At 41.9% G+C, this 24,192-nt stretch overlaps 1 protein-coding gene across 1 annotated transcript in view; it reads left to right on the forward strand.

Moving 5' to 3' along the window:
* Positions 1 to 24,192, forward strand: part of mtss1 (MTSS I-BAR domain containing 1) — a 109,144-nt gene that overhangs the window by 81,873 nt on the left and 3,079 nt on the right. The window contains exons 7-10 of the mRNA XM_039798877.1: positions 17,563 to 17,720; positions 19,843 to 19,950; positions 21,275 to 21,372; positions 22,751 to 22,829. Coding sequence (XP_039654811.1) covers positions 17,563 to 17,720; positions 19,843 to 19,950; positions 21,275 to 21,372; positions 22,751 to 22,829 — 443 coding nt within the window. The remainder of the gene's footprint in view (positions 1 to 17,562; positions 17,721 to 19,842; positions 19,951 to 21,274; positions 21,373 to 22,750; positions 22,830 to 24,192) is intronic.

The following is a 24,192-nucleotide window of genomic DNA, read 5'->3' on the forward strand; positions in this document are numbered from 1 at the left end:
GTGCGCGCCCTCTGTCATTATGTGGTGTGTAACCACTTCAGATAGGAAATCTCCAACTGCTTAGAGAGAGATGCAGAGTGGTAGGAGAGTCGAGGGAATAGAAAGACAGACAGAAATATGCCATTGGTTATCCCATTCAGCTTCACATACACACAGTTGGGCTGTGACTTTAGAAAAACATCATAATAATAACTTTCAACTGATGAGAGGAAACATTTGATTTGTGCGAATGAACTTAAACACAACTCTTATGTAAGTTAACACCACCCTGCTGTCGCTGAGGTGAATGGACTGAAAGCAGGTCGTACACCAAACCCAGTTCTTCCAGTGATCGTCTCCTGTTTGTACAAACAAAAACTTAACAGTATGCAACAGTATGTGTTTGTAGAGCTGTAATCGGCCCTTAAACAAGTACAAGACAAGTACATTTTGATTGGCAGCTTTTTAAAAGCCCAAACCTGTTTACAGCCTGACATTATTCAAATGTATTAATGACTCATTCTTGACATAAAGCAAAAAGAGCTGTGCGCGTTCTTTTGCTTTTTGTCAAGAATGAGTCATTAATACATTTATTTAACATCATTTATTCGTGACTATCGGAGGCTGTAGGCCACTTGGAAGTTGGAACAAAGAAATAAAAGAAGTCCTCCAGAGGCCAGCCTCGGTTCCACCTCCTCAGCATCCATTTTTCGCGCTAATCGAAACGCATCACCTGACCGCCCGAGCCCGATTAAAATGATAGAAATTGAGATCTTCAGCTCTAATGTGTTGCCGTTCTCAAACTCCATTCGCTACGGAAAACAAAAGGTGTCAAGCTACGCGCTGAAAATGGCAAGTTTTAAAGAAAATTTGAATTGTGCAACAAGTCAGGCCTGCTTGGTTCTTGTAAAAAATTTACAAAGAATATGTTTAGGGCATTTCCTCTCTTAACTGGGAGGTTTTTGGGGATTGATTGGTGGAGATTGCTGTGGAGGAAGTACACACGGAGATACACTATGCCGGCCATTGGGTCTCTATCAGTTTCAGACTGTAATGCTGTGCGTAATCTGGGTGTCATTTTTGACAAATCTATGTGTTTTAACAGTCATGTGAAGTCTGTGGTTCGTTCCTGTTTTTTCCATCTCAGGAACATTGCTAAAATTAGATCTGTGGTTTCTCAAAGAGAGATGGAGATGCTTGTTCATGCTTTTGTTTCCTCTCGTTTGGATTATTGCAATGTACTATACACCTGCTTAAACAAATCATCCTTGGGCTCACTGCAAGTCGTACAGAATGCAGCAGCAAGACTTTTATCTAAGACCAGCAGGAGGTCGCACATTACTCCTGTGCTTAAGGCTCTTCACTGGCTACCGATTGGTTTTAGAGTGCATTTTAAAATTGTAACTATTACCTATAGAGCCTTACATGGCCAAGCTCCCTCGTACATCCAGGAACTACTGCACGCACACACTCCTGGTCGCTCTTTGAGGTCTTCATGCCAGGAGCTCTTAATTGTTCCTAGAACACGTTTTAAAACAAGAGGTGATCGTGCATTTTCGGTGGTGGCCCCAGGGCTCTGGAGCTCTCTCCCTTTAGCCTTGTTAGCTTTGGATTCTCTGGAAACCTTTAAAAAACATCTGAAGACTCATCTTTTTAGACAAGCATTTTATTAGCCATATAGCTTTGTATGTGTTGTCTTTGCTCTGTTTTTGTTTAACTGTAAAGCACTTTGTGACCCCTTTTGTCTGTGAAAGGTGCTATATAAATAAAGTTTACTTACTTACTTACACTGGTAAGAGCCAATGAGGTTTAACCATGGATCAGCTCATTTAAATAGCTCACGGTACTGTATGTATGTACTATACTGTATTTGGCGTTTTCTTTTGGGTGCACATGTTCCACCAAAACAAGTTCCTTCCCGAGAATATTTAGCAGAGCCACCGTCGCTGCATCCAGAGCTCAGCGCCGCCCAAGACGATTGTGATTGGTTTAAAGAAATGCAAACAACCCAGAGCATTTTTCTCTCTCCCATCCCAGAAGGTATCTGTGGTGTAGCCAGACCTTCCTCCACAGCACTGTGGAGATAGGTCTGTTAATGAGAGACTAGACTAGTAGTAATAGGGGGACTAAATAAATAATATTTATGAGATGCTATCATGTCATATGGTAATAGTTAGCTGCAATTTGTGTAGTGTTATTGCCACTAAAACATGTTACCAAAGAAGAATGGCCTATTATTAGGTACTTGTGTCTTGTGGTTTTCAGAAACTCTTTCAGTTGGTCCAAAACCAATCATATCACTCTGTCTTTGAAGTAAGGAATAACAGCAAAATGGCCCCGCGTCCCAGGCTTTATTCAGGTCCCAGATTTGGCAGCACCAGAGGTTTGCAGGGTTAAGTCTTAAAGATGCAGGCGATATTTAGGTCTTATCGAAGAACTTGAGTATAAAATATCCATGAAGAAGAGGAGGATAGAAGGATGAAAAGACCAAAGATGGCTGCTGACTTTCTCCTCCATGTGGCTGTGCAGAGAAGAGGGGGAGGACAAGACAAGGATGAATGGAGGGAGGGTTGCAGTCATCTTCTCCATGACTCCACAGCGGTCACTGTGGTGAGAAAGACAAGGGAGTGAGCGGACGAGGAGAGAGGTTTGTATGGAGAAGAAAGAGAAAAGGAAATGCACATAATGATAGAGACAATTAAAAAAAAAAAAACCTAACCCAACTCCAAGCAAAGGACGAAGAAGAGGATGTTAAAGATGGATGGATGATGTAATTATCTCTTTCTCAAGTGGTTGCATTAAAGAACGATTCAATTCAATTTTATTTATAGTATCAAATCATAACATAGGTTATCTCGAGACACTTTACAGATAGAGTAGGTCTAGACCACACTCTATACAGGGGGATGATGGACTGCACGATGAGGAGGAGAAGGAAAGATGTGATGTCATGTGGCCGAAGTCGAGACTGACCGATAAGAAAACAGGCGAGAGGGCGCTCTAGGCTTGTGACAACTAGAATGCTGCTCCTAAAGACAACTGAGAAAGAAAAGAGATAACAAACTGCAGGTAGTAAAATATGCAGCCCGAAAATGGTAATCGAGCAGCAGAAAGAAAGTTTGAGCTAGTTGTTCTGTGTGCTATTGTGTAGTTCAATAACTGTTAATGTGTTACGTTAACAAACCGGACACCTACCCTATTCAGCCTGATGTTCTGGGTGCTATTGTGTAGTTGACAGATGAAAAGAAAAAGTCTAAATAAATGCGACTTATAGTCCGGAAAATACGGTAAATGTCATTTAGACACAAATACATTTAATAAATGACATTTTGAGGGCATAAGGACAGACAGACGTTCCAGGAGGAGAGCAGTATAAAGCGAGTGAGAAGGCTCGAGGTTAAAGGAGGTGAAGTGTGTCAGATGTTCTCATTTGAATCTCCAGATGTTTTTAGTTTTTTTGCATACAGCTCCTTCATGTCTCGACACGCTTCAGAGAGCTCCGCAGAAACCCATTATCAACTGGGGCGCGTTCAATCTTCAAACTGCCTGCACCTTGTCGCTACGGTTTCCTGGTTGAACGACATGTTTCTCCGGAACGGTGTGCAACAGGCTTTGAGTTGAGTTTTCTCTCCCGTTTGGTGGGTGTATCTCTCTCTCGTTTATTGGCTGTGTCACAGCAGGGGATACCCAATCAGCAGAGACGTGTCTGTAAACACTGCGCACACAACAGGGTTCAACGCACCCCCCGTTTCAGTTTAAAGCAATGCGTTGCTACCAGGTGCCAACCATGTGTGACGTCACCCGTAGGTTTGTGGAGATCTGCTATGAGTTGTGGAGTTTGCTATTAACGGGCGCAGCCATCCAGGTTGCGAATGTGATGATTTTAGACTAGAGGAAGGAGCTCTTACACTCTACATTACACACTTTCACTGGCAATCACATCATAGCCACGCCCTAAAACACCCCCTGCTTTATCGCCGATTTTAAAATCAACGAGACCATCATTCAAAAAATTATCATCATTCTGTGTTGCAGAAGACTTAAAACTAGCGATTGAGACCATGAACTCATTATGAAAATGTTTACTGAGGTAATAAATCAAGAGAGAAGTGGGTCACTTTCTCATAGACTTCTACAGAAACCGAACTCCTGTGTCGCCCCCTGCTGGAATTCAGATATAATGCAGGTTTAAGGAGTCTCCCCCTGCAGGAATTCAGATAGAAAGCAGGTTTAAGGAGTCTCCCCCTGCAGGAATTCAGATAGAAAGCAGGTTTAAGGAGTCTCCCCCTGCAGGAATTCAGATAGAAAGCAGGTTTAAGGAGTCTCCCCCTGCAGGAATTCAGATATAATGCAGGTTTAAGGAGTCTCCCCCTGCAGGAATTCAGATAGAAAGCAGGTTTAAGGAGTCTCCCCCTGCAGGAATTCAGATAGAAAGCAGGTTTAAGGAGTCTCCCCCTGCAGGAATTCAGAGAGAAAGCAGGTTTAAGGCACTTCTGCATTTGCAGCACTTGGCCGAACCGGATGCATTGTCCATTAATATTATACAGTCTATGGTTGTTACGTTTTGTCGACGCTGAACGTGGCCATGAACTAAACTGGCCCACCTGTCTGACATTGATGATGTTATCAGTGTGTTACGCAGATGGTCCAGACGGTTGGATGAGTAAGCATTTGAAAGCAGCAGTTCAAACATTAAGATTGCTGTGAGTGCCAGCTTTGCTGTTTGAAATCTTAGTCATGTCGATTAAAAACATATTGTGCACTGCAGGTGTCAGCAGAAGGCGCATTAAATAACGTAGCAGCAGTTGTGTGTCATTACAGACAGTTTACCGTTATCTGGGACTTTATTAAGAAGACCAACAAATATGTAGGAATAAGACATGCACAAACTTATTATATTTTAGTACTAATTTCAGGAAGGTTTGATAATTATCTTGATTATACCATACTATGATATTTTGGCCACAATAATTGCAGACTGAGAATTTGATTGCCTAGATTTTAATATATTTTCTATTCGAAGATGTAAGAAGCCATATCTTTTTAATACGGTCCAAGTCAGCCAAACTTCCAAGAGTTCTGTATTATTTCCCGAATGTCACTGTGAGAACGAATGAACTTTAGAGCCTTTATAATTATCCCTGCATCCTCATAACTCTTTTTATTAATTTAGATCATCACAGACTAAAGCTCTCACCGACACCCAGGTGAATATCACTTCTGTGATTTCTGCTGGCAATAATACAGTTAAATATGTACATATTTAACACATTTTTTCAGCCTTTTTACATAATTATAATAGATTTTATTTAAAGGCGCCTTTCTCGGCACTGAAGGACATCATACAGGGATACATAAGACATTTAAAAGCAGCAAAAAATATAAATAAAAATAAAATAAAACTATAGAAACAACAGAAAGAGGCAGACCAATTGACATCAAGTGGAATAGGCAGTTTTAAACAGATGTGTTTTGAGTTGCAATTTGAAATCGGAATGAATCGATTAGGGCTGTGTTCGATTGAAGAAAATCTTAGTCGACTAACACTCATTCAATTGTATCGACTAATCGATTAGTTGATTTAATCGACAGATCTGTAAATCTGAGTTTCTCCGCAAAGAGTCATGCAAAAGGATGCATATATTGAATAAGATAACGCCTCCTTTGCATATTTAAACACAACATTTCAGAAAACGTGTAATACAACAAATAACTGCCTTAAATGAAAGTAATCAAAGTAGGTTTCACGGTGATATCTATTAGGTCAAATGTCAACCCTTAATTCTTGTGTTTACCAGAGATGTGCTCGTACGTTTCTTGGAAATAAGTCATTCAGCATGAAAACAGCATCAAACATGAACTAATGGACTAAAGAGATCTAAGTTGACTAAGACCAAAACCACAGATTAGTCGACTAATCCACTAAGAGGGAGCAGCGCTAGTATCAATGTTTCTGAGTTGGGGTGGTAATGAATGCCAGAGATGGGGAGCAGAGCGGCTGAATGCTCTGCTCCCCATGGTGGTGAGAGGGAGGGGCAGAGACGATTGATATTTTTTAGGTGGAAGTAGGCAGTGTTATTGATGTGGGGTGGAAAGGATAGTGTGCTGTCAAGGATGACACCCAGACTCTTAACCTTGGGGGGAGGGTGAAACGGAGGAGTTATCAATAGTGAGAGAAAAACTGTTGGTTTCGGATAAAGTGGATTTGGTGCCAATGAGGAGAACCTCTGTTTTATTACTGTTTAATTTGAGGAAGTTTTGGGTGAGCCAGGTTTTTATTTCAGAGATGCAATCAGTAAGGGAGGTGGGCGGAAGAGTGGAGGAGGGTTTGGTGGGGAGGTAGAGCTGGGTGTCATCGGCATAACGGTGGAAGTGAATGTTAAATTTGCGGAAGATATTGCCGAGGGGAAGGAGGTAAATGATGAAGAGTAGGGGCCCCAGGACAGAGCCCTGGGGCACACCTGAAGTGACGGAGGAGGGAATGGATTTAAAAGACTTGAGTTGAATGAACTGAGTGCGTCCAGAGAGGTAAGAAGTGGACCAGTCTAACGGAGTGTTGTGTTCAAAATGTTTAATTAGAGTGAATTCAGACAAGAATAGGGCTTCAGTATGTCTAAATTAATTTAAGAATACCATACCACACCATACTGGACCAGATCTGTGGTTGTGTAAATGAACACAACATAAACAGGGTGACTGTTAGATTCCCTGAAATAAACAGCAGTCATCATCCAAAGCATCTGTAAGGGCTTTAGTCCAAAATACACACCAACCATAGACAGTATATATATAAACTGGACCACCAGGTCCCGTGTCTCTGGACAGAGACCAGTGAAGGATGTCAGAAGTCTCTTTCCCGGTGCTGGCTGAGCGTTACTGAGCAGCCTCCAACTGAGCTTGAAGACGTAAATGTGACGTGAGCAACCTGTCTGAAAGTGTGAAGTCTTCTGGTAGCTGTGCCGAGAGAAATCTCAATCATTCCCAATCTTACAGAGACGGAGAGCGTAGGTATATGTAAGGAGATAACATAGGCACAGGCTAATTACTGATCACTAACATGCTAGTTAACATTAGTCATTAAACCTAAACAGATAATGGAAGTCCAAACTGCCTGAGAGCTTCTCCTGTACTATACGGTAATTCCTCTACTGTGTGACAGTAAGTCTTTCATTCATTGTTGTGTTTCTTTAGAAATAAACAACGGACAAATAGTCTTTAAAAGCTTCAGATGTAAAGTTATTCTCTGTCAAAGTGACGTCAAAATGAATGGGAGTCAATGGGATGCTAACGGGAGGTGATCGTTTTGTAGCATCAAAATGGCGCCATAGGAGGTTTGAGTTCTGAAGCGAAGCTTACCCTCTTGGCACCAACCCACACATCTGTCATCCATCTCTCTCTGTCTCTCTCTCTCTCTCTCTCTCTCTCTGTCTCTGTCTCTGTCTCTCTGTCTCTCTCTCTGTCTCTCTCTCTCTCTCTCTCTCTCTCTCTCTGTCTCTCTCTCTCTCTCTCTCTCTCTCTCTGTCTCTCTCTCTCTCTCTCTCTGTCTCTCTCTCTCTCTCTCTCTCTCTCTCTCTCTCTCTCTCTCTCTCTCTCTCTCTCTCTCTGTCTTCTCTCTCTCTCTCTCTGTCTCTCTCTCTCTCTGTCTCTCTCTCTCTCTCTCTCAGCAGCTTGTTATCACTGTTTGTGATTCCTGGTTAAACCCAGCCTGAGGCTACCAGGACCTGTGAGTGAGTGAGTGAGTGAGAGAGGAATGCTAACAGACTGGTTTATGGTTAAAGAAAGTGTACCTAATGCAGCTCTGAAGTATTGAGGGGTTGTAACTGTTTCACTCTTCGTGCCTCAAGTCCTTTTGCTGTCCTGTCGCTTTTCATATCAATAAACATTTCCCTCTCCTCTCAGTCAGCGTATATTTTGTACAGTGCTGCAGAGGAGGGTCTGGCGAGTCCACACAGCATTTCTGGATGGCAGAAAAACATGCTCTGGTTTATTGGCATCTCTTTTAAGCAAAAAGGTGACCGAGCCTTTTCTATTGCTGGCCCTCAGCTGTGGAACCGACTGCCACCTGACATCAGAGATGCTCCTTCAATTGTGATATTCAAAGCCAGGCTCAAAACTCACCTTTTTACATTGGCCTTCCCGGCCTTTTAATTGTCTTATCCTGCTATGTTTGAAATTAAGTGTTTGTCTTTCGATGTCCTTTTTAGCCTAAATCACTGATTTGTACGTGTGTTTAATTTTCTCACCCTGTGGCTAATGCGCAATGTACAGCACTTTGGTCAGCGCGAGCTGTTTTTAAATGTGCTATAGAAATAAACTTTTCTTACTTACTTACTTTAAACCAATCACAGTCGTCTTGGGCGGGGCTAAGCGTCACACGGTGCCTCTGCTAAATAGCCTCTGGAAGGAACTTGTATTGGTGGAACATGTGTACGTTCAAAAGTAGTTTTAGTCGTGCAACAGAAAACTCAGATTGGACAGATAGTCTAGCTAGCTGTCTGGATTTACCCTGCAGAGATCTGAGGAGCAGTTAACCATAGTCCTCACAAATCAGCCGGAGGTTAGAGCGCCAACACAGAGACAGAGGAAGGGAACGTCGTGGATGTAGACTAAGTCAGAATAAGCTGTAGTTTGTGTGTGTTCATGGTAATGGAGGAACATGTCACCCAGAGCAACAGTGATGTGTTTTTAACAGTTTTTGGAGCTTGATGGCACAGAGGAATCATCGGGCTTTGGGTACACAGACGATACTTGTTAGGTTTCGTCCTATTTGTGGGATTTGTTCCTGACACAAACACACGCACACAGACACAAACACACACAGACACAAACACACACAGAGACACACACACAGACACAAACACACACAGAGACACACACACAGACACAGACACGCACACAGAGACAGACACACACAGACACAAACACACACAGAGACACACACACAGACACAAACACACACAGAGACACACACACAGACACAGACACGCACACAGAGACAGACACATGCACACAGAGACACACACAAACACACACACACACAGAGACAGACACACACACATAGACACAAAGAGAAACACAGACACACACGCATGCACGCACACACACACTCACAGACAAACACGCACACAGACACACAGAGACATAGACACAAACACACGCACACAGACACGCACAGACACACACACAGACACAAACACACACACAGACACAGACACAGACACGCACACACAGACACACACACACACACAGACACACACACAAACACACACACACACAGAGACAGACACACACACATAGACACAAAGAGAAACGAACGCACCGCACACGCACCACACACTCACAGACAAACACGCACACAGACACACAGAGACATAGACACAAACACACGCACACAGACACACACACAGACACGAACAAACACACGACGCATGCACGCATCGCATGACGCACACACACAAACACACACACACACACAGAGACAGACACACACACACACACATAGACACAAACGCACGCACACAGACACGCACACAGACGCACGCACGCACGCACGCACACACAAACACACACACACACAGAGACAGACACACACACACACACACACACACACACACATAGACACAAAGAGAAACACACAGACACACGCATGCACGCACACAGACGCACACACACACTCAGACAAACACACGCACATAGACACACACGCACACAGACACACGCACACACACAGACACACACACGCACACAGACACACACATACGCACACACACACACACACGCACAGACCTACAGACACACACACATGCAGACACAGACACACACACACGCACACAGACCTACAGACACACACACACACACAGACACACAGACACACATGCACCCACACACACAAACACACATGCACGCAGACACCACACACACAGACCTACAGACACACACACACACACACATGAAGACACACAGACACACATGCACGCAGACACACACACACACATGCACGCACGCACGCACACAGAGACACACACACAAAGAAAAATGTGCACTATAATCAGACTTTGCTTGAAATAAACAAAAGAGGGAGACCTGTGTAATTAGCAGCAAGCCGCTGGAGTTGAGTTTAAGTCTCCTTTCAAGGACCGATGAAGACTCAAACTTCATCAACAGAAATAACAAGACGTCCAGCCTTCACGGGATGATTGACAGATCATCTCTGCGAAGTGTAAGATGGATGTTATAATCACCACAAGATCTATTTCTAAAAGTCAGAGAGCGATTAATAAAGTGACTTCTAACCTGTTATTGAAGTACGTTTCCCAGCTGGTGGGAGTCAGCTTCGTCTGAACTGTGTTTCACCTTTTTTTTTTTTTTTTTTAGCCGAGCGAATGAGTGGACTGTGTGCTGAGCAGAGCGAGTGAGTTCAGGTGTTTTTGTGGGTGGCGAGCCAGATCCTTGTAGAAACAGTCTGACAACACGCTGCCTGTCTGTGTGTTTCCACAGTGGCCGGGCGTCAGGCAGGCTAACAGCACACCGACACTGAGCTTCTGTTAGCAACATGGACATGTCCTCTCTCACACACACACACACACACACACACACACACACACACACACACACACACAAACAACCAAGCACACACACACACATATAACACACACACACACAGAGAGATTAACACACACACACACACAAAACACACAGAGAAACACAAAAATAAAAACACACACACACACACACACACACACACAAAGACACACCACACACACACACACACACAGAGAGACTCACACATATAAACACAAAAGAACAGACACACACACACATGCACAGACACACAGAGAGAGAGAGACACACACACACACACACACACACACACAGACACACAGACACACACAGAGACACACACACAGACACAGAGCGACACACACACACAAAGAGACACACACTCACACACAGAGACACACAGACACACACAGAGACACACACAGAGCGACACACACACACAAAAAGACACACACTCACACACACACAGACAGACACACACACACATGCACAGACACACAGAGAGAGACACACACACACACACAGAGACACAGAGACACACACAGACAGAGACAGACACACACAAACACACTCTCTCTCAAACACACACACACACACACACACACACACTCACACACACACACAGAGACACACAGACACACACACAGACTGTTGTGATGGTTATAACTTTTTATAAGAAGTATTCAGATACTTTATGGAAGTAAAAGTAGCAATACTGCAATGTAAAAATACTCCATTACAAGTAAAAGTCCTGCATTCAAAGTTGTACTCTTGTAAAGTAGGAAAATACTCAACGTTGTCACAGTCAGGGTTGTCCTAGTCTCGCATTGACAGACCTACTGTATCTCCACAGCGCTGTGGAGTAGGCTAAGCTCTGGCTACACCACAGATGCATTCTGGGATAGGAGAAAAAAAGTGCAGAGTATTTGAAAAAAAATGCGCCCCCCTACTTTGGCTGATTATGCATTGAATTATGCGATCGCATAATTTTGTTTTCCTGGAGGGACTGTATAGTCATGTAGTGTGATTTTTGCATCAATCTTAACCAAACAAAGGTGTTTTCTGTAGTCTGTAGATAGGATTTGTAGGCTCCACACTACTTCAGAACGGTTAGACACATATTTTGCCTTTAACAAATATTGCGCCCGTTGTATGGCTAAGGCGCGGCACCCAAGCTGTTTTGGGCACCACTTTAGCCAAATTAATGTAACTTATAGACTTTTCTCAGATCTAATTATTGTAGTTGGTCCCCAGTAGAAGGCTTTATTTAGCAAGTTTTGTCTTTGAGCTTTTTGAGTGTTATTTATTCATGTATTAGCTGCTCTAGCTTTTCCAATGTTTAAGACACAGATATGGTGGTAATAATAATGGTTCGAAATGATGTCAATTTGCATTTCCTTTTGTTGAAAAACGTAACCTTTTCTTGAGGTGCACGCAAAATACGTGCACGTAAGTCTTCCACAAACCTAGGGAAAACACTGTCAAAGCTAAAATAACATATTATGCAGCAGACTGAATCCTACCAGTGTGTTTTAATGACTATTATTGATGCAATAACATGTAAGCAGCATTTTAATGTTATAGCTGATCAAAAGGTAGCTAAGTTTAATTTATATATATACACACACACACACACACACACACACACACACACACACACACACAAATGGCACATCCTAAGGAAAGCTCATTGTAGGACTGGCTCTAGTAATTCTGCACCAAGGCTGTCAAGGGAAAGAGACATCAGATACAGTATTAGGGGACCACTAAGGTCTATATAAAAGAGACTTCAGATACAGTATTAGGGGACCACTAAGGTCTATATAAAAGAGACTTCAGATACAGTATTAGGGGACCACTAAGGTCTATATAAAAGAGACTTCAGATACAGTATTAGAGGACCACTAAGGTCTATATAAAAGAGACTTCAGATACAGTATTAGGGGACCACTAAGGCCTATATAAAAGAGACTTCCAGATACAGTATTAGGGGACCACTAAGGTCTATATAAAAGAGACTTCAGATACAGTATTAGGGGGCCCACTAAGGTCTATATAAAAGAGACTTCAGATAGAGTATTAGGGGACCACTAAGGTCTATATAAAAAAGAGACTTCAGATACAGTATATTAAGGGACCACTAAGGCCTATATAAAAGAGACTTCAGATACAGTAAAAGGGACCACTAAGGTCTATATAAAAGAGACTTCAGATATACGTATTAGGGGACCACTAAGGTCTATATAAAAGAGACTTCAGATACAGTATTAGGGGACCACTAAGGTCTATATAAAAGAGACTTCAGATACAGTATTATTAGGGGACCACTAAGGCCTATATAAAAGAGACTTCAGATACAGTATGAGGGGACACTACAAGGCCTATATAAAAAAAGAACTCAGATACAGTTAGGGGACCACTAAGGTCTATATAAAAGAGACTTCAGATACAGTATTAGGGGGCCCACTAAGGCCTATATAAAAGAGACTTCAGATACAGTATTAGGGGACCACTAAGGTCTATATAAAAGAGACTTCAGATAGAGTGATGGGGGGACCACTAAGGTCTTATATAAAAGAGACTTCAGATACAGTATTAGGGGACCACTAAGGTCTATATAAAAGAGACTTCAGATAGAGTATTAGGGGACCACTAAGGTCTATATAAAAGAGACTTCAGATACAGTATTAGGGGACCACTAAGGTCTATATAAAAGAGACTTCAGATACAGTATTAGAGGACCACTAAGGTCTATATAAAAGAGACTTCAGATAGTGTATTAGGGGACCACTAAGCATCCAAAAAGCAGCATGTCATAGGACCTTTAACTCCTCTGTGTTGTAGGAGCTGTGCGCTCCCTCCACTATTTCTGGACTTCCTTTCTCTGTATATTCAGTGTGTGTTTCCACAGCTGCGGGGGGGTCTGTCTGTCTGAAGCCAGCGGGCTCAGACCAGATCAACACTCTACCACACATTTACAGTTGAGCTCAGTCAATGTCTCTCCATGAGGTTAGAAAACATGCTTCTGATTAATTCAGCTTCAGATACTAGCCATACTATGGGTGCTTTCAGCTGCTCCCAGGCGCTGGAGCTCCCTGCCCTCACACATTCGACAGTCTGACTCACCTGTTCAAACTGGCCTACTCACTGTGATCCCCACCCTCTCTATCAGATTCTCTTCAGCCCCACAGTTTTACTGTCTGTTGTTTTGGGATTTTGTGTGTGTGTGCATGTGCTGTGCTGTCCTGACCCCTGCTGGTAGTATCTGGGTATCACAGCCTGAGTGTTACTGATGACACTGTAACTCTGTTATCACAGTCACAGTATCCGCTTATATAAGGAGGAGTAAGATGAGGCAGTGTGAGCTCTCGGTGACTATATAAGGAGGAGTAAGATGAGGCAGTGTGAGATCTCTGTGACTATATAAGGAGGAGTAAGATGAGGCAGTTTGAGCTCTCGGTGACTATATAAGGAGGAGTAAGATGAGGCAGTGTGAGATCTCTGTGACTATATAAGGAGGAGTAAGATGAGGCAGTTTGAGCTCTCGGTGACTATATAAGGAGGAGTAAGATGAGGCAGTGTGAGATCTCTGTGACTATATAAGGAGGAGTAAGATGAGGCAGTGTGAGCTCTCGGTGACTATATAAGGAGGAGTAAGATGAGGCAGTTTGAGATCTCTGTGACTATATAAGGAGGAGTAAGATGAGGCAGTGTGAGATCTCTGTGACTATATAAGGAGGAGTAAGATGAGGCAGTGTGAGATCTCTGTGACTATATAAGGAGGAGTAAGATGAGGCAGTGTGAGATCTCTGTGACTATATAAGGAGGAGTAAGATGAGGCAGTGTGAGATCTCTGTGACTATATAAGGAGGAGTAAGATGAGGCAGTGTGAGATCTCTGTGACTATATAAGGAGGAGTAAGATGAGGCAGTTTGAGCTCTCTGTGACTATATAAGGAGGAGTAAGATGAGGCAGTTTGAGATCTCTGTGACTATATAAGGAGGAGTAAGATGAGGCAGTTTGAGATCTCTGTGACTATATAAGGAGGAGTAAGATGAGGCAGTGTGAGCTCTCTGTGACTATATAAGGAGGAGTAAGATGAGGCAGTTTGAGCTCGGCGTGACTATATAAGGAGGAGTAAGATGAGGCAGTTTAGCTCTCGGTGACTATATAAGGAGGAGTAAGATGAGGCAGTGTGAGCTCTCGGTGACTATATAAGGAGGAGTAAGATGAGGCAGTGTGAGATCTCGGTGACTATATAAGGAGGAGTAAGATGAGGCAGTGTGAGCTCTCGGTGACTATATAAGGAGGAGTAAGATGAGGCAGTGTGAGCTCTCGGTGACTATATAAGGAGGAGTAAGATGAGGCAGTTTGAGATCTCAGTGACTATATAAGGAGGAGTAAGATGAGGCAGTTTGAGCTCTCGGTGACTATATAAGGAGGAGTAAGATGAGGCAGTTTGAGCTCTCTGTGACTATATAAGGAGGAGTAAGATGAGGCAGTTTGAGATCTCTGTGACTATATAAGGAGGAGTAAGATGAGGCAGTTTGAGATCTCGGTGACTATATAAGGAGGAGTAAGATGAGGCAGTTTGAGATCTCGGTGACTATATAAGGAGGAGTAAGATGAGGCAGTTTGAGCTCTCGGTGACTATATAAGGAGGAGTAAGATGAGGCAGTTTGAGCTCTCGGTGACTATATAAGGAGGAGTAAGATGAGGCAGTTTGAGCTCTCGGTGACTATATAAGGAGGAGTAAGATGAGGCAGTGTGAGCTCTCGGTGACTATATAAGGAGGAGTAAGATGAGGCAGTTTGAGCTCTCGGTGACTATATAAGGAGGAGTAAGATGAGGCAGTTTGAGATCTCTGACTATATTTCGGTAGGGTTCCACACAGCGAAATACCTCGCAAATTTCGGCCAACGAAAGTTTGCCTCGGGGGCGTGGTTGCAAAAACAACACGCAAGTCCGCAACATTTTTTTAAATGTCCCGGGCTGTCAGAAGACAGAGGGCGGTAAAAATGCACAGCAGCAAACCATCGGTAAAACGTTAGCTCATAAATGCTCTGCTAACCTGGCTATGTAGCCTAGCTGCCTGGCTACGCTTACAATGAAATGCAATGTCCGAACATGCTAGCGGGTGACCTGTCGGCTAGCTGAATCATTTTGAGTGTTTAAACTATCTCCAGTGGTCTGTTTGGTGGTGCGTGTTCGCCCTGTTTAAGTTCGTGCGACATATAAACAACAATCCGTGTTGCTACAAGCGTCAATGTTCGCCAACAAAACATGTAATCAAACAAACGCACAAGTAGCCTAGCTAGCTAGCTGCCTGGCTAGGCTACAATGAAATCCAATGTCCGAACACGCTAGCGATTAGCCTGTCGGCTAGCTGAAAAGTTCGAGTGTTTAAACTAACGTATACAGTGGTCTATTTAGCGGTGTATGTGCCCTGACTAAGTTCTTGTGTCGTATAAAACACAATTCGTGTTGATAGAAGTACCGATGTTCGTGTAGAAACATTTTAATCGCATCAAAATGTTCATGATACGGCCTCATGATGACCTCCTCCATCTTGGTCAGACTTTTGTTGTAACTCCCGCCTCCAAAACACAAACACGCGGACCTGATTGGTTCTCGAGCGGTCCTCATTTGAATAAAGTTAAACTTTCGTCAACTTTATTTCACATCCCCTCTGGCGATTCGCTCTCATCTCGCTCAATCAGGGCGAATTATCGTCTCCATTCACCCTCAATGTGTGGAAACCTACCGTTAGCGAGTGCTAGCTTACCGTAAGGAGGAGTAAGATGAGGCAGTGTGACTACGCTTTCTGTCTGTGTTCGTCACAGGGTCTGACGTACATGTTGATTTAATGATTTTAGTCCCTGTCCCCGGATCAGTTCCTCCTGTGTGCGTTTCTAACATCACTAGCAGGTCCCTCAGGTCTTCTAACCAGGGACTACCGGTGGTCCCACGCACTCGCTTAAAGACTAAAGGTGATCGTTCAGAATCAGAAAAGCTTTATTATTATATAGTACATTTTTTACACATACAAGGAATTTGTTTTGGTGTCGTAGGTGCATGTCACACATTATCTAAATAAGTTAAACAAACAGGTTAACAGAACAGACAATATAAGTATAAATATATAAATATATGTGTATATATACACCAGAGGCCTCACGATATGATATCATCACGATACCTATGTCACGATACGATATTATTGCGATTTTAAACACATATCGCAATATTCTGCGATATATTGCGATGTATTACCTTTTTTCCAACTTCAAATTTTTCCCAATTTCAAATGATGTCCCCAAAGGACAATTTTGTCAACATCTGTTTTATCTAAAAAGATACATTTCTCTGTTTGTTCATCTCCCTTCAATTGTATTGCTGCAAAATGGGATTATCAAGCAGACAGACTGACCAACACATATATCATAAAAGATCAATACTTGGCGTCTGTGTATCGATACAGTATTGCCACGAAAAATATCGCGATACTATGCTGTATACATTTTTTCCCCCCCACCCCTAATATACACACACAGGATGTAATAAAATACACACACAGGATGTAATAAAATACACACACAGGATGTAATAAAATACACACACAGGATGTAATAAAATACACACACAGGATGTAATAAAATACACACACAGGATGTAATAAAATACACACACAGGATGTAATAAAATACACACACAGGATGTAATAAAATAAGAGTTTATTAATTAAGTTAATTAAGATGTAGCGGTAGCTCCCACCTGTTAACTTACGTTCTGCTGTCTGTTAGAAAGCAACTGAAAACATACTTGTTTCAACTGGCTTTTGTCTAATGTGTGTAATTTTGGGCGTTTTATTCTTTCAATCCTCATTCGAATTGCATTCGTTGTTGCATGTTTATTTTCTGTTTTTTTGTATTTCAATCCGATGTCTTTTGTGTGAAGCACTTTGTGACTCTTGTCTGTGGAAGGTGCGATATGTCGGATGAGTGACGCGCTTCCTGTCTTTAGGGAAGGACGAGGCGCGGGGCCAGCTGGACAGCGCGCTGCAGGACGTCAACGTGCGCTACGCCGTCCTGGAAGAGACCGAGAAACGGGCCGTGTGCAGAGCGCTGATAGAAGAGAGGGCGCGCTACTGCAGCTTCGTCAGCATGCTGAAGCCTGTACTGGTCAGTGCTGTGTCTGTCTGTCTGTCTGTCTGTCTGTCTGTCTGTCTGTCTGTCTGTCTGTCTGTCTGTCTGTGTGTGTGTGTTTCTGTCTGTCTGTCTGTGTGTGTTTGATGATATATATGATGTTTGTGTCTGTCTGTGTGTGTGTGTGATGATATGATGGTCGTTTTGTTTGTGTGTGTCTGTCTATGTCAATGTTGTTTATGTTGTGTATCTGTTCTGTTGTGATGTGATATTTTGTGTATATTGTATGTTTGTTTCTGTTCTGTGATGTGTGATGATGATTGTGTATTTCTGTCTGTGATGATATGTTTGATGATTGATGATGTTTGTTTCTGTCTGTTGTGATATGTGTTTTGTATGTGATGATATTGATGATGTGTTTCTGTTTATGTGATGATGATATTTTGATGTTTGTTCTGTCATGATATGTGTGTGTTTGTGTGTTGGTTTTGTGTTGGTGTGTCTGTCTGTTATGTGTGTGTATGTGTTTTCTGTATTTGTTGTGATGTTTTTGTCGTTTGTGTGTATCATGGTATGTGTGATGTTGATGATGATGATGATGATATGATTTCTGTGTTTGTGTGTCTGTCTTCTTCTGTGGTTGTGTTTGGTATTGATGTTTTGTTTGTTGTTGTTTATTTATATTTTTTTTATCGTTTTGTATCTTCTGTCTGTCTTGATATATTTATATTATTTTATTTGTTTATTTTTATTGATGTATTGTGTATTTGTGTTGATTGATGATATTTTTTTGTCTGATGATATTGTGTGGTGTTGTGGATCTGAGATGATGATATTGATGATGTGTGTTGTGTTAATGTGATATTTGATATATATGATGATGATGTTGTTTTGTTGTATATGATGATTTTTTGTGTGATGATATGTTATTGTGTTTTTTTTTTTCTTCATTATGATATTTTCTGTGTGATGTTGTTGATGATTGATATATGATATATATTTTCTTGTTCTGTGTGATGTGATGTTGTTTCTGTGTTATATTTGATGATGATGATATTGATATTGATTATTTTGTGATTGATGTATGTGTTTATTATGATGTATGTGTATATTTCTGTGTGTTTTGTGTGTGTGTGTTGATATGTGTTGTTTTATGATATGTGATGATTTTTGTTTTTTATCTGCTGTTGTGTTGTATTGATGTGTTTCTATGATGGTTTCTGTGTTGTGTTGGTGTTGATGTGTGTATGTATGTGATATTTTATTTTGTTGATGATGTGTTTGTTTTTATTTGTTGTGTTTGTGTATTATTATTGATATATTATTGATGATGTTTGTTTATGTCTGTCTGTGTGTGTCTGTCTGTGTGTGTGTGTTTGTGTGTGTGTGTGTTTCTGTCTGTCTGTCTGTGTGTGTGTCTGTCTGTGTGTATTGTCTGTCTGTGTGTGTGTGTGTATGTGTGTGTGTGTGTTGTGTGTGTGTGTGTGTGTGTGTGTGTGTGTGTGTTTGTGTGTGTCTGTCTGTGTGTGTCTGTCTGTGTGTGTATGTGTGTGTGTTTTTCTGTCTTTGTGTGTGTGTCTGTCTGTCTGTGTGTGTTTCTGTCTGTCTGTGTCTGTCTGTGTGTGTGTCTGTGTGTGTGTTTGTTTCTGTCTGTCTGTCTGTCTGTCTGTCTGTGTGTATGTGTGTGTTTCTGTCTGTGTGTTTGTTTCTGTCTGTCTGTCTGTCTGTCTGTCTGTCTGTGTGTATGTGTGTGTTTCTGTCTGTGTGTGTGTTTCTGTGTGTGTGTTTCTGTGTGTGTGTGTGTCTGTGTGTTTCTGTGTTTCTGTCTGTGTGTGTGTGTCTGTGTGTGTGTTTCTGTGTTTCTGTCTGTGTGTGTGTCTGTGTGTGTGTGTGTTTGTTTCTGTCTGTCTGTCTGTCTGTCTGTCTGTCTGTCTGTGTGTATGTGTGTGTTTCTGTCTGTGTGTGTGTGTCTGTGTGTTTCTGTGTTTCTGTCTGTGTGTGTGTGAGATGTACTTTTACATTTATGTGGCCTGTGAATTGGTTTAATACTGTTTTAAACTATATAAATAAAGCATGACTTTTTATTAATGGTGTGTGTGTGTGTGTGTGTGTGTGTGTGTGTGTGTGTGTGTGTGTGTGTGTGTGTGTGTGTGTGTAGGACCATGAGATCAACATGTTGGGTGAGGTGACCCACCTGCAGACTATTCTGGAAGATCTGACCAACCTGACAGCTGAGCCCAATAAACTCCCAGCTGCCAGCGAGCAGGTACTCTCCTCTTCCTCAGACCTTTCCTTCAGTGCCACCATAGATATATACACCCTCAGGGGCCAAACGTTACATTTTTAACTCCACTACTGGTGGAGTTAAACTGATATTACTGATATTCTGTATTTTTCTTGATACGCTAACAAGTATTGTGTGTGTGTGTGTATCTTAAGCCTGATATATATCCTCTTCCTCTGTGCCATAGAGCTCCATTGTTGCCCAAAAACTATTCAAAACACATCAGTCAGCCACACTGTTGCTCTGAGTGACATGTTCCTTCATTATCATAACACACATACTGCAGTTTATTTGGACTCTGTCACTACCCAAAGTGAGTAGAGTGCAGATGTGAGTTGCGCATGCGTCACTTTGCGACAAGTAACCTACAAGATGCTAACGGCGGTTTGAGCTAACGTTAGCAATCAAGTAGCCTACTAGCTAGATGCTAACGGCGTTTTGAGCTAACGTTTGCAATCAAGTAGCCTACTAGATGCTAATGGCGTTTTTAGCTAACGTTAGCAATCAAACAATCATAGATAGCTAAAACGTTTTTGAAATGACTGCTAGCTACAATTTAGCAATCAAACAACATTGGCTGTCACTTGAATGGCGTTTTGAGCTAACGTTAGCAATCAAACAATCATAGAGAGCTAAAACATTTTTGAAATGACTGCTAGCTACAAGTTAGCAATCAGACACAACAAAGGCTGTCACTTGAATGGTGTTTTGAGCTAACGTTAGCAACCAAACAATCATAGAGAGCTAAAACATTTTTGAAATGACTGCTAGCTACAAGTTAGCAATCAGACACAACAAAGGCTGTCACTTGAATGGTGTTTTGAGCTAACGTTAGCAACCAAACAATCATAGAGAGCTAAAACATTTTTGAAATGATTTCCATCTTCTGTTATTGTATGTAAAGAGAAAAGTTTATTATTTTACATATTTCACAAATTTCAGTAAGACACGTTATGCCGTAAACAGTTTAAATCTGAGCATGCGCTACTCACATCTGCACTCTACTCACTTTGGGTAGTGACAGACTCTACCCCCCACACACACTGTTCTGCTGCCACAAATACTCACTAGAGCTCCAGGTGTGAGTTAATCCTCTGCTGAAAATAGTCTCCAGCAGATGCTCTTCTTTGCTTCTGTTTGAGTGATGTTTGACAAGACTACAGCAACCAGCTAATCAAGGAAATTGCTGAAGCTTTTTTGATTAAAAAATAATATTTTTGAGCTGTTAGGGAAGTCGGAAAGTATTGAGGAGCAGAATTTTCCCATTTATTCACGTTGTTTTATGTGTTTAATGTTTGTTACTCAGGTGATTTTGGACCTGAAAGGTTCTGATTTCAACTACAGCTATCAGACACCCCCAGCTTCCCCCAGTAACACTCTGTCCAGGAAGAGCAGCATCAGCAGGTAAGAGACACACACACACAGAGACACACACACACACACAGAGACACACACACACACACAGAGACACACACACACACACAGACACACACACACACACACAGAGACACACACACACACACACACACACACAGAGACACACACACACAGACACACACACACACACAGAGACACACACACACACACACACACACACACAGACACACACACACACACAGAGCACACACACACACACACACACAGACACACACAACCACACACACACACACACACACAGACACACACACAGACACACACACATACAGACACAGAGAGACGTATAGAGAGAGACACAGACACACACAGAGACACACACGCACGCACACACACAGATACACAGACACACACACAGACGCACACACACACGCACATACATACAGACACACACACACAGAGAGACACAACGACATGCACGCACACACACATACAGACACACACACAGACACACACACACAGAGACGCTACGCCGCATACACACAGATAACACACACATACGACACACACACACAGAGACACAACGACATGCACGTATACACACATACAGCACACACAGCACACACAGACCTTTTACACGCACACACACATACACACAGAGACGTTATAGAGAGAACCGCATGCGAACTTTACACACGCATACACATACACACACAGAGAGACGTATAGAGAGACACACAGACACGCACGCACACACAGATACACACACACACGCGCACATACAGACACACACACACACACACAGACACAACGACACGCACGCACAACACAACATACAGACACACACACACATACACACACAGAGAGACGTATAGAGAGAGACACACACAGAGACACACACACACAGAGACACGCACGCACACACACAGATACACATACACACGCACATACAGACACACACACACAGAGACAACGACACGCACACACACATACAGACACACACACACAGAGACACAACGACACGCACACACACATACAGACACACACACACAGAGACACAACGACACGCACACACACATACAGACACACAGATACACACAGACACACACACACAGAGACACAACGACACGCACACACACATACAGACACACACACACAGAGACACAACGACACGCACACACACATACAGACTTTTTTTATTACATAAAAGACATCTGAATACATTTAGTCACCCTTATGTCCAGTCTGAACAGAGCCTCAGGTTTACAGACATGGCTCTTCTTTATTATTTGATTCCAACATTTCAGTTTAATTTGTATTTGTTTAGTAGATCATCTGCCTGTCGGTCGGTTGGTGCTGTTAATCCTAAAACCTGTTTTTATTTCGTGTGTCCTGTGTGTTTTCGTAGTAACTACCAGTCTGGATCAGTGAGACACGTTCCCTCCTTGGACTCCATCAGCTGTGCTGTCGATGGAGTACACATCCAGGTAACACACACACACACACACACACACACACACACACACTTCAGACTAGCTTTACCTGAACAGTTTCATTTTATAAAGCATATTAACTAGCTAAGAAAAGAACTCCATCTGTCAATATCTTAATGATTTTGTCCTCAAAAATAGCTGAACTCTTTAGATGACCAACCCTTTCTGACAATACTTCTATATATATATATATATATATATATATATATATATATATATATATATATATATATATATATATATATATATAGGCCAAAAGTTTGGACACACCTTCTCATTCAATGTGTTTCTTTATTTTCATGACTATTTACATTGTAGATTCTCACTGAAGGCATCAAAACTATGAATGAACACATATGGAATTATGTACTTAACAAAAAAGTGTGAAATAACTGAAAACATGTCTTATATTTTAGATTCCTCAAAGTAGCCACCCTTTGCTTTTTTTGATAACTCTGCAAACCCTTGGTGTTCTCTCAATGAGCTTCATGAGGTAGTCACCTGAAATGGTTTTACCTTCACAGGTGTGCTTTGTCAGGGTTCATTAGTGGAAGTTTGTCCCTTATTAATAAAAAAGCAAAGGGTGGCTACTTTGAGGTATCTAAAATATAAGACATGTTTTCAGTTATTTCACACTTTTTTGTTAAGTACATAATTCCATATGTGTTCATTCATAGTTTTGATGCCTTCAGTGAGAATCTACAATGTAAATAGTCATGAAAATAAAAAGGAAACACATTGAATGAGAAGGTGTGTCCAAACTTTTGGCCTGTACTGTAAACACACACACACACACACACACACACACACACACACACACACACACACACATATGGCCAAAAGTATGTGGACACTACATACTTAAGTGTACCTTTGGTCGTTAAGTGTTGCGTTCACATCCTCAAAACGGCACAAGTAGACTTTATATTTCACAATTACTGTTTTCCATCAGACTGTTTATAGGTCCCGACATTTCCGACTGCACTTGAAGGCAGCTTCATTTCACGGAGAAAGGAAACAGTCAGCTGTTAGACTAACTCCTGGGCAGTTCAGTGCATATGTTTTTTTTTTTTTTTTACCCTGATCAGCATGTAAATATATTAAAAACAGTAAAACAATAGTGCACTTCAAGCTTCATGGCACTTTTGAGCGCTCGTCATGTTTCGTCATGACGATGCCATCGGTGCACGAAGCCAGCTCCGTAAAGAAATGGTTTTCCAAGTTTTGGTGTGAAGGAACTTGACTAGTCTGCACTAGAGGTGTGAATCTTCACTGATCTCCCGATTCGATTACGATTATCATGTCAGCGATTCAATTCGATTCGATATCTCGATGCATCACGATGCGTCAAATACAT

This window comes from Perca fluviatilis, chromosome 4 (genome assembly GCF_010015445.1).
Source record: "Perca fluviatilis chromosome 4, GENO_Pfluv_1.0, whole genome shotgun sequence".
NCBI classification, from domain to species: domain Eukaryota; kingdom Metazoa; phylum Chordata; class Actinopteri; order Perciformes; family Percidae; genus Perca; species Perca fluviatilis.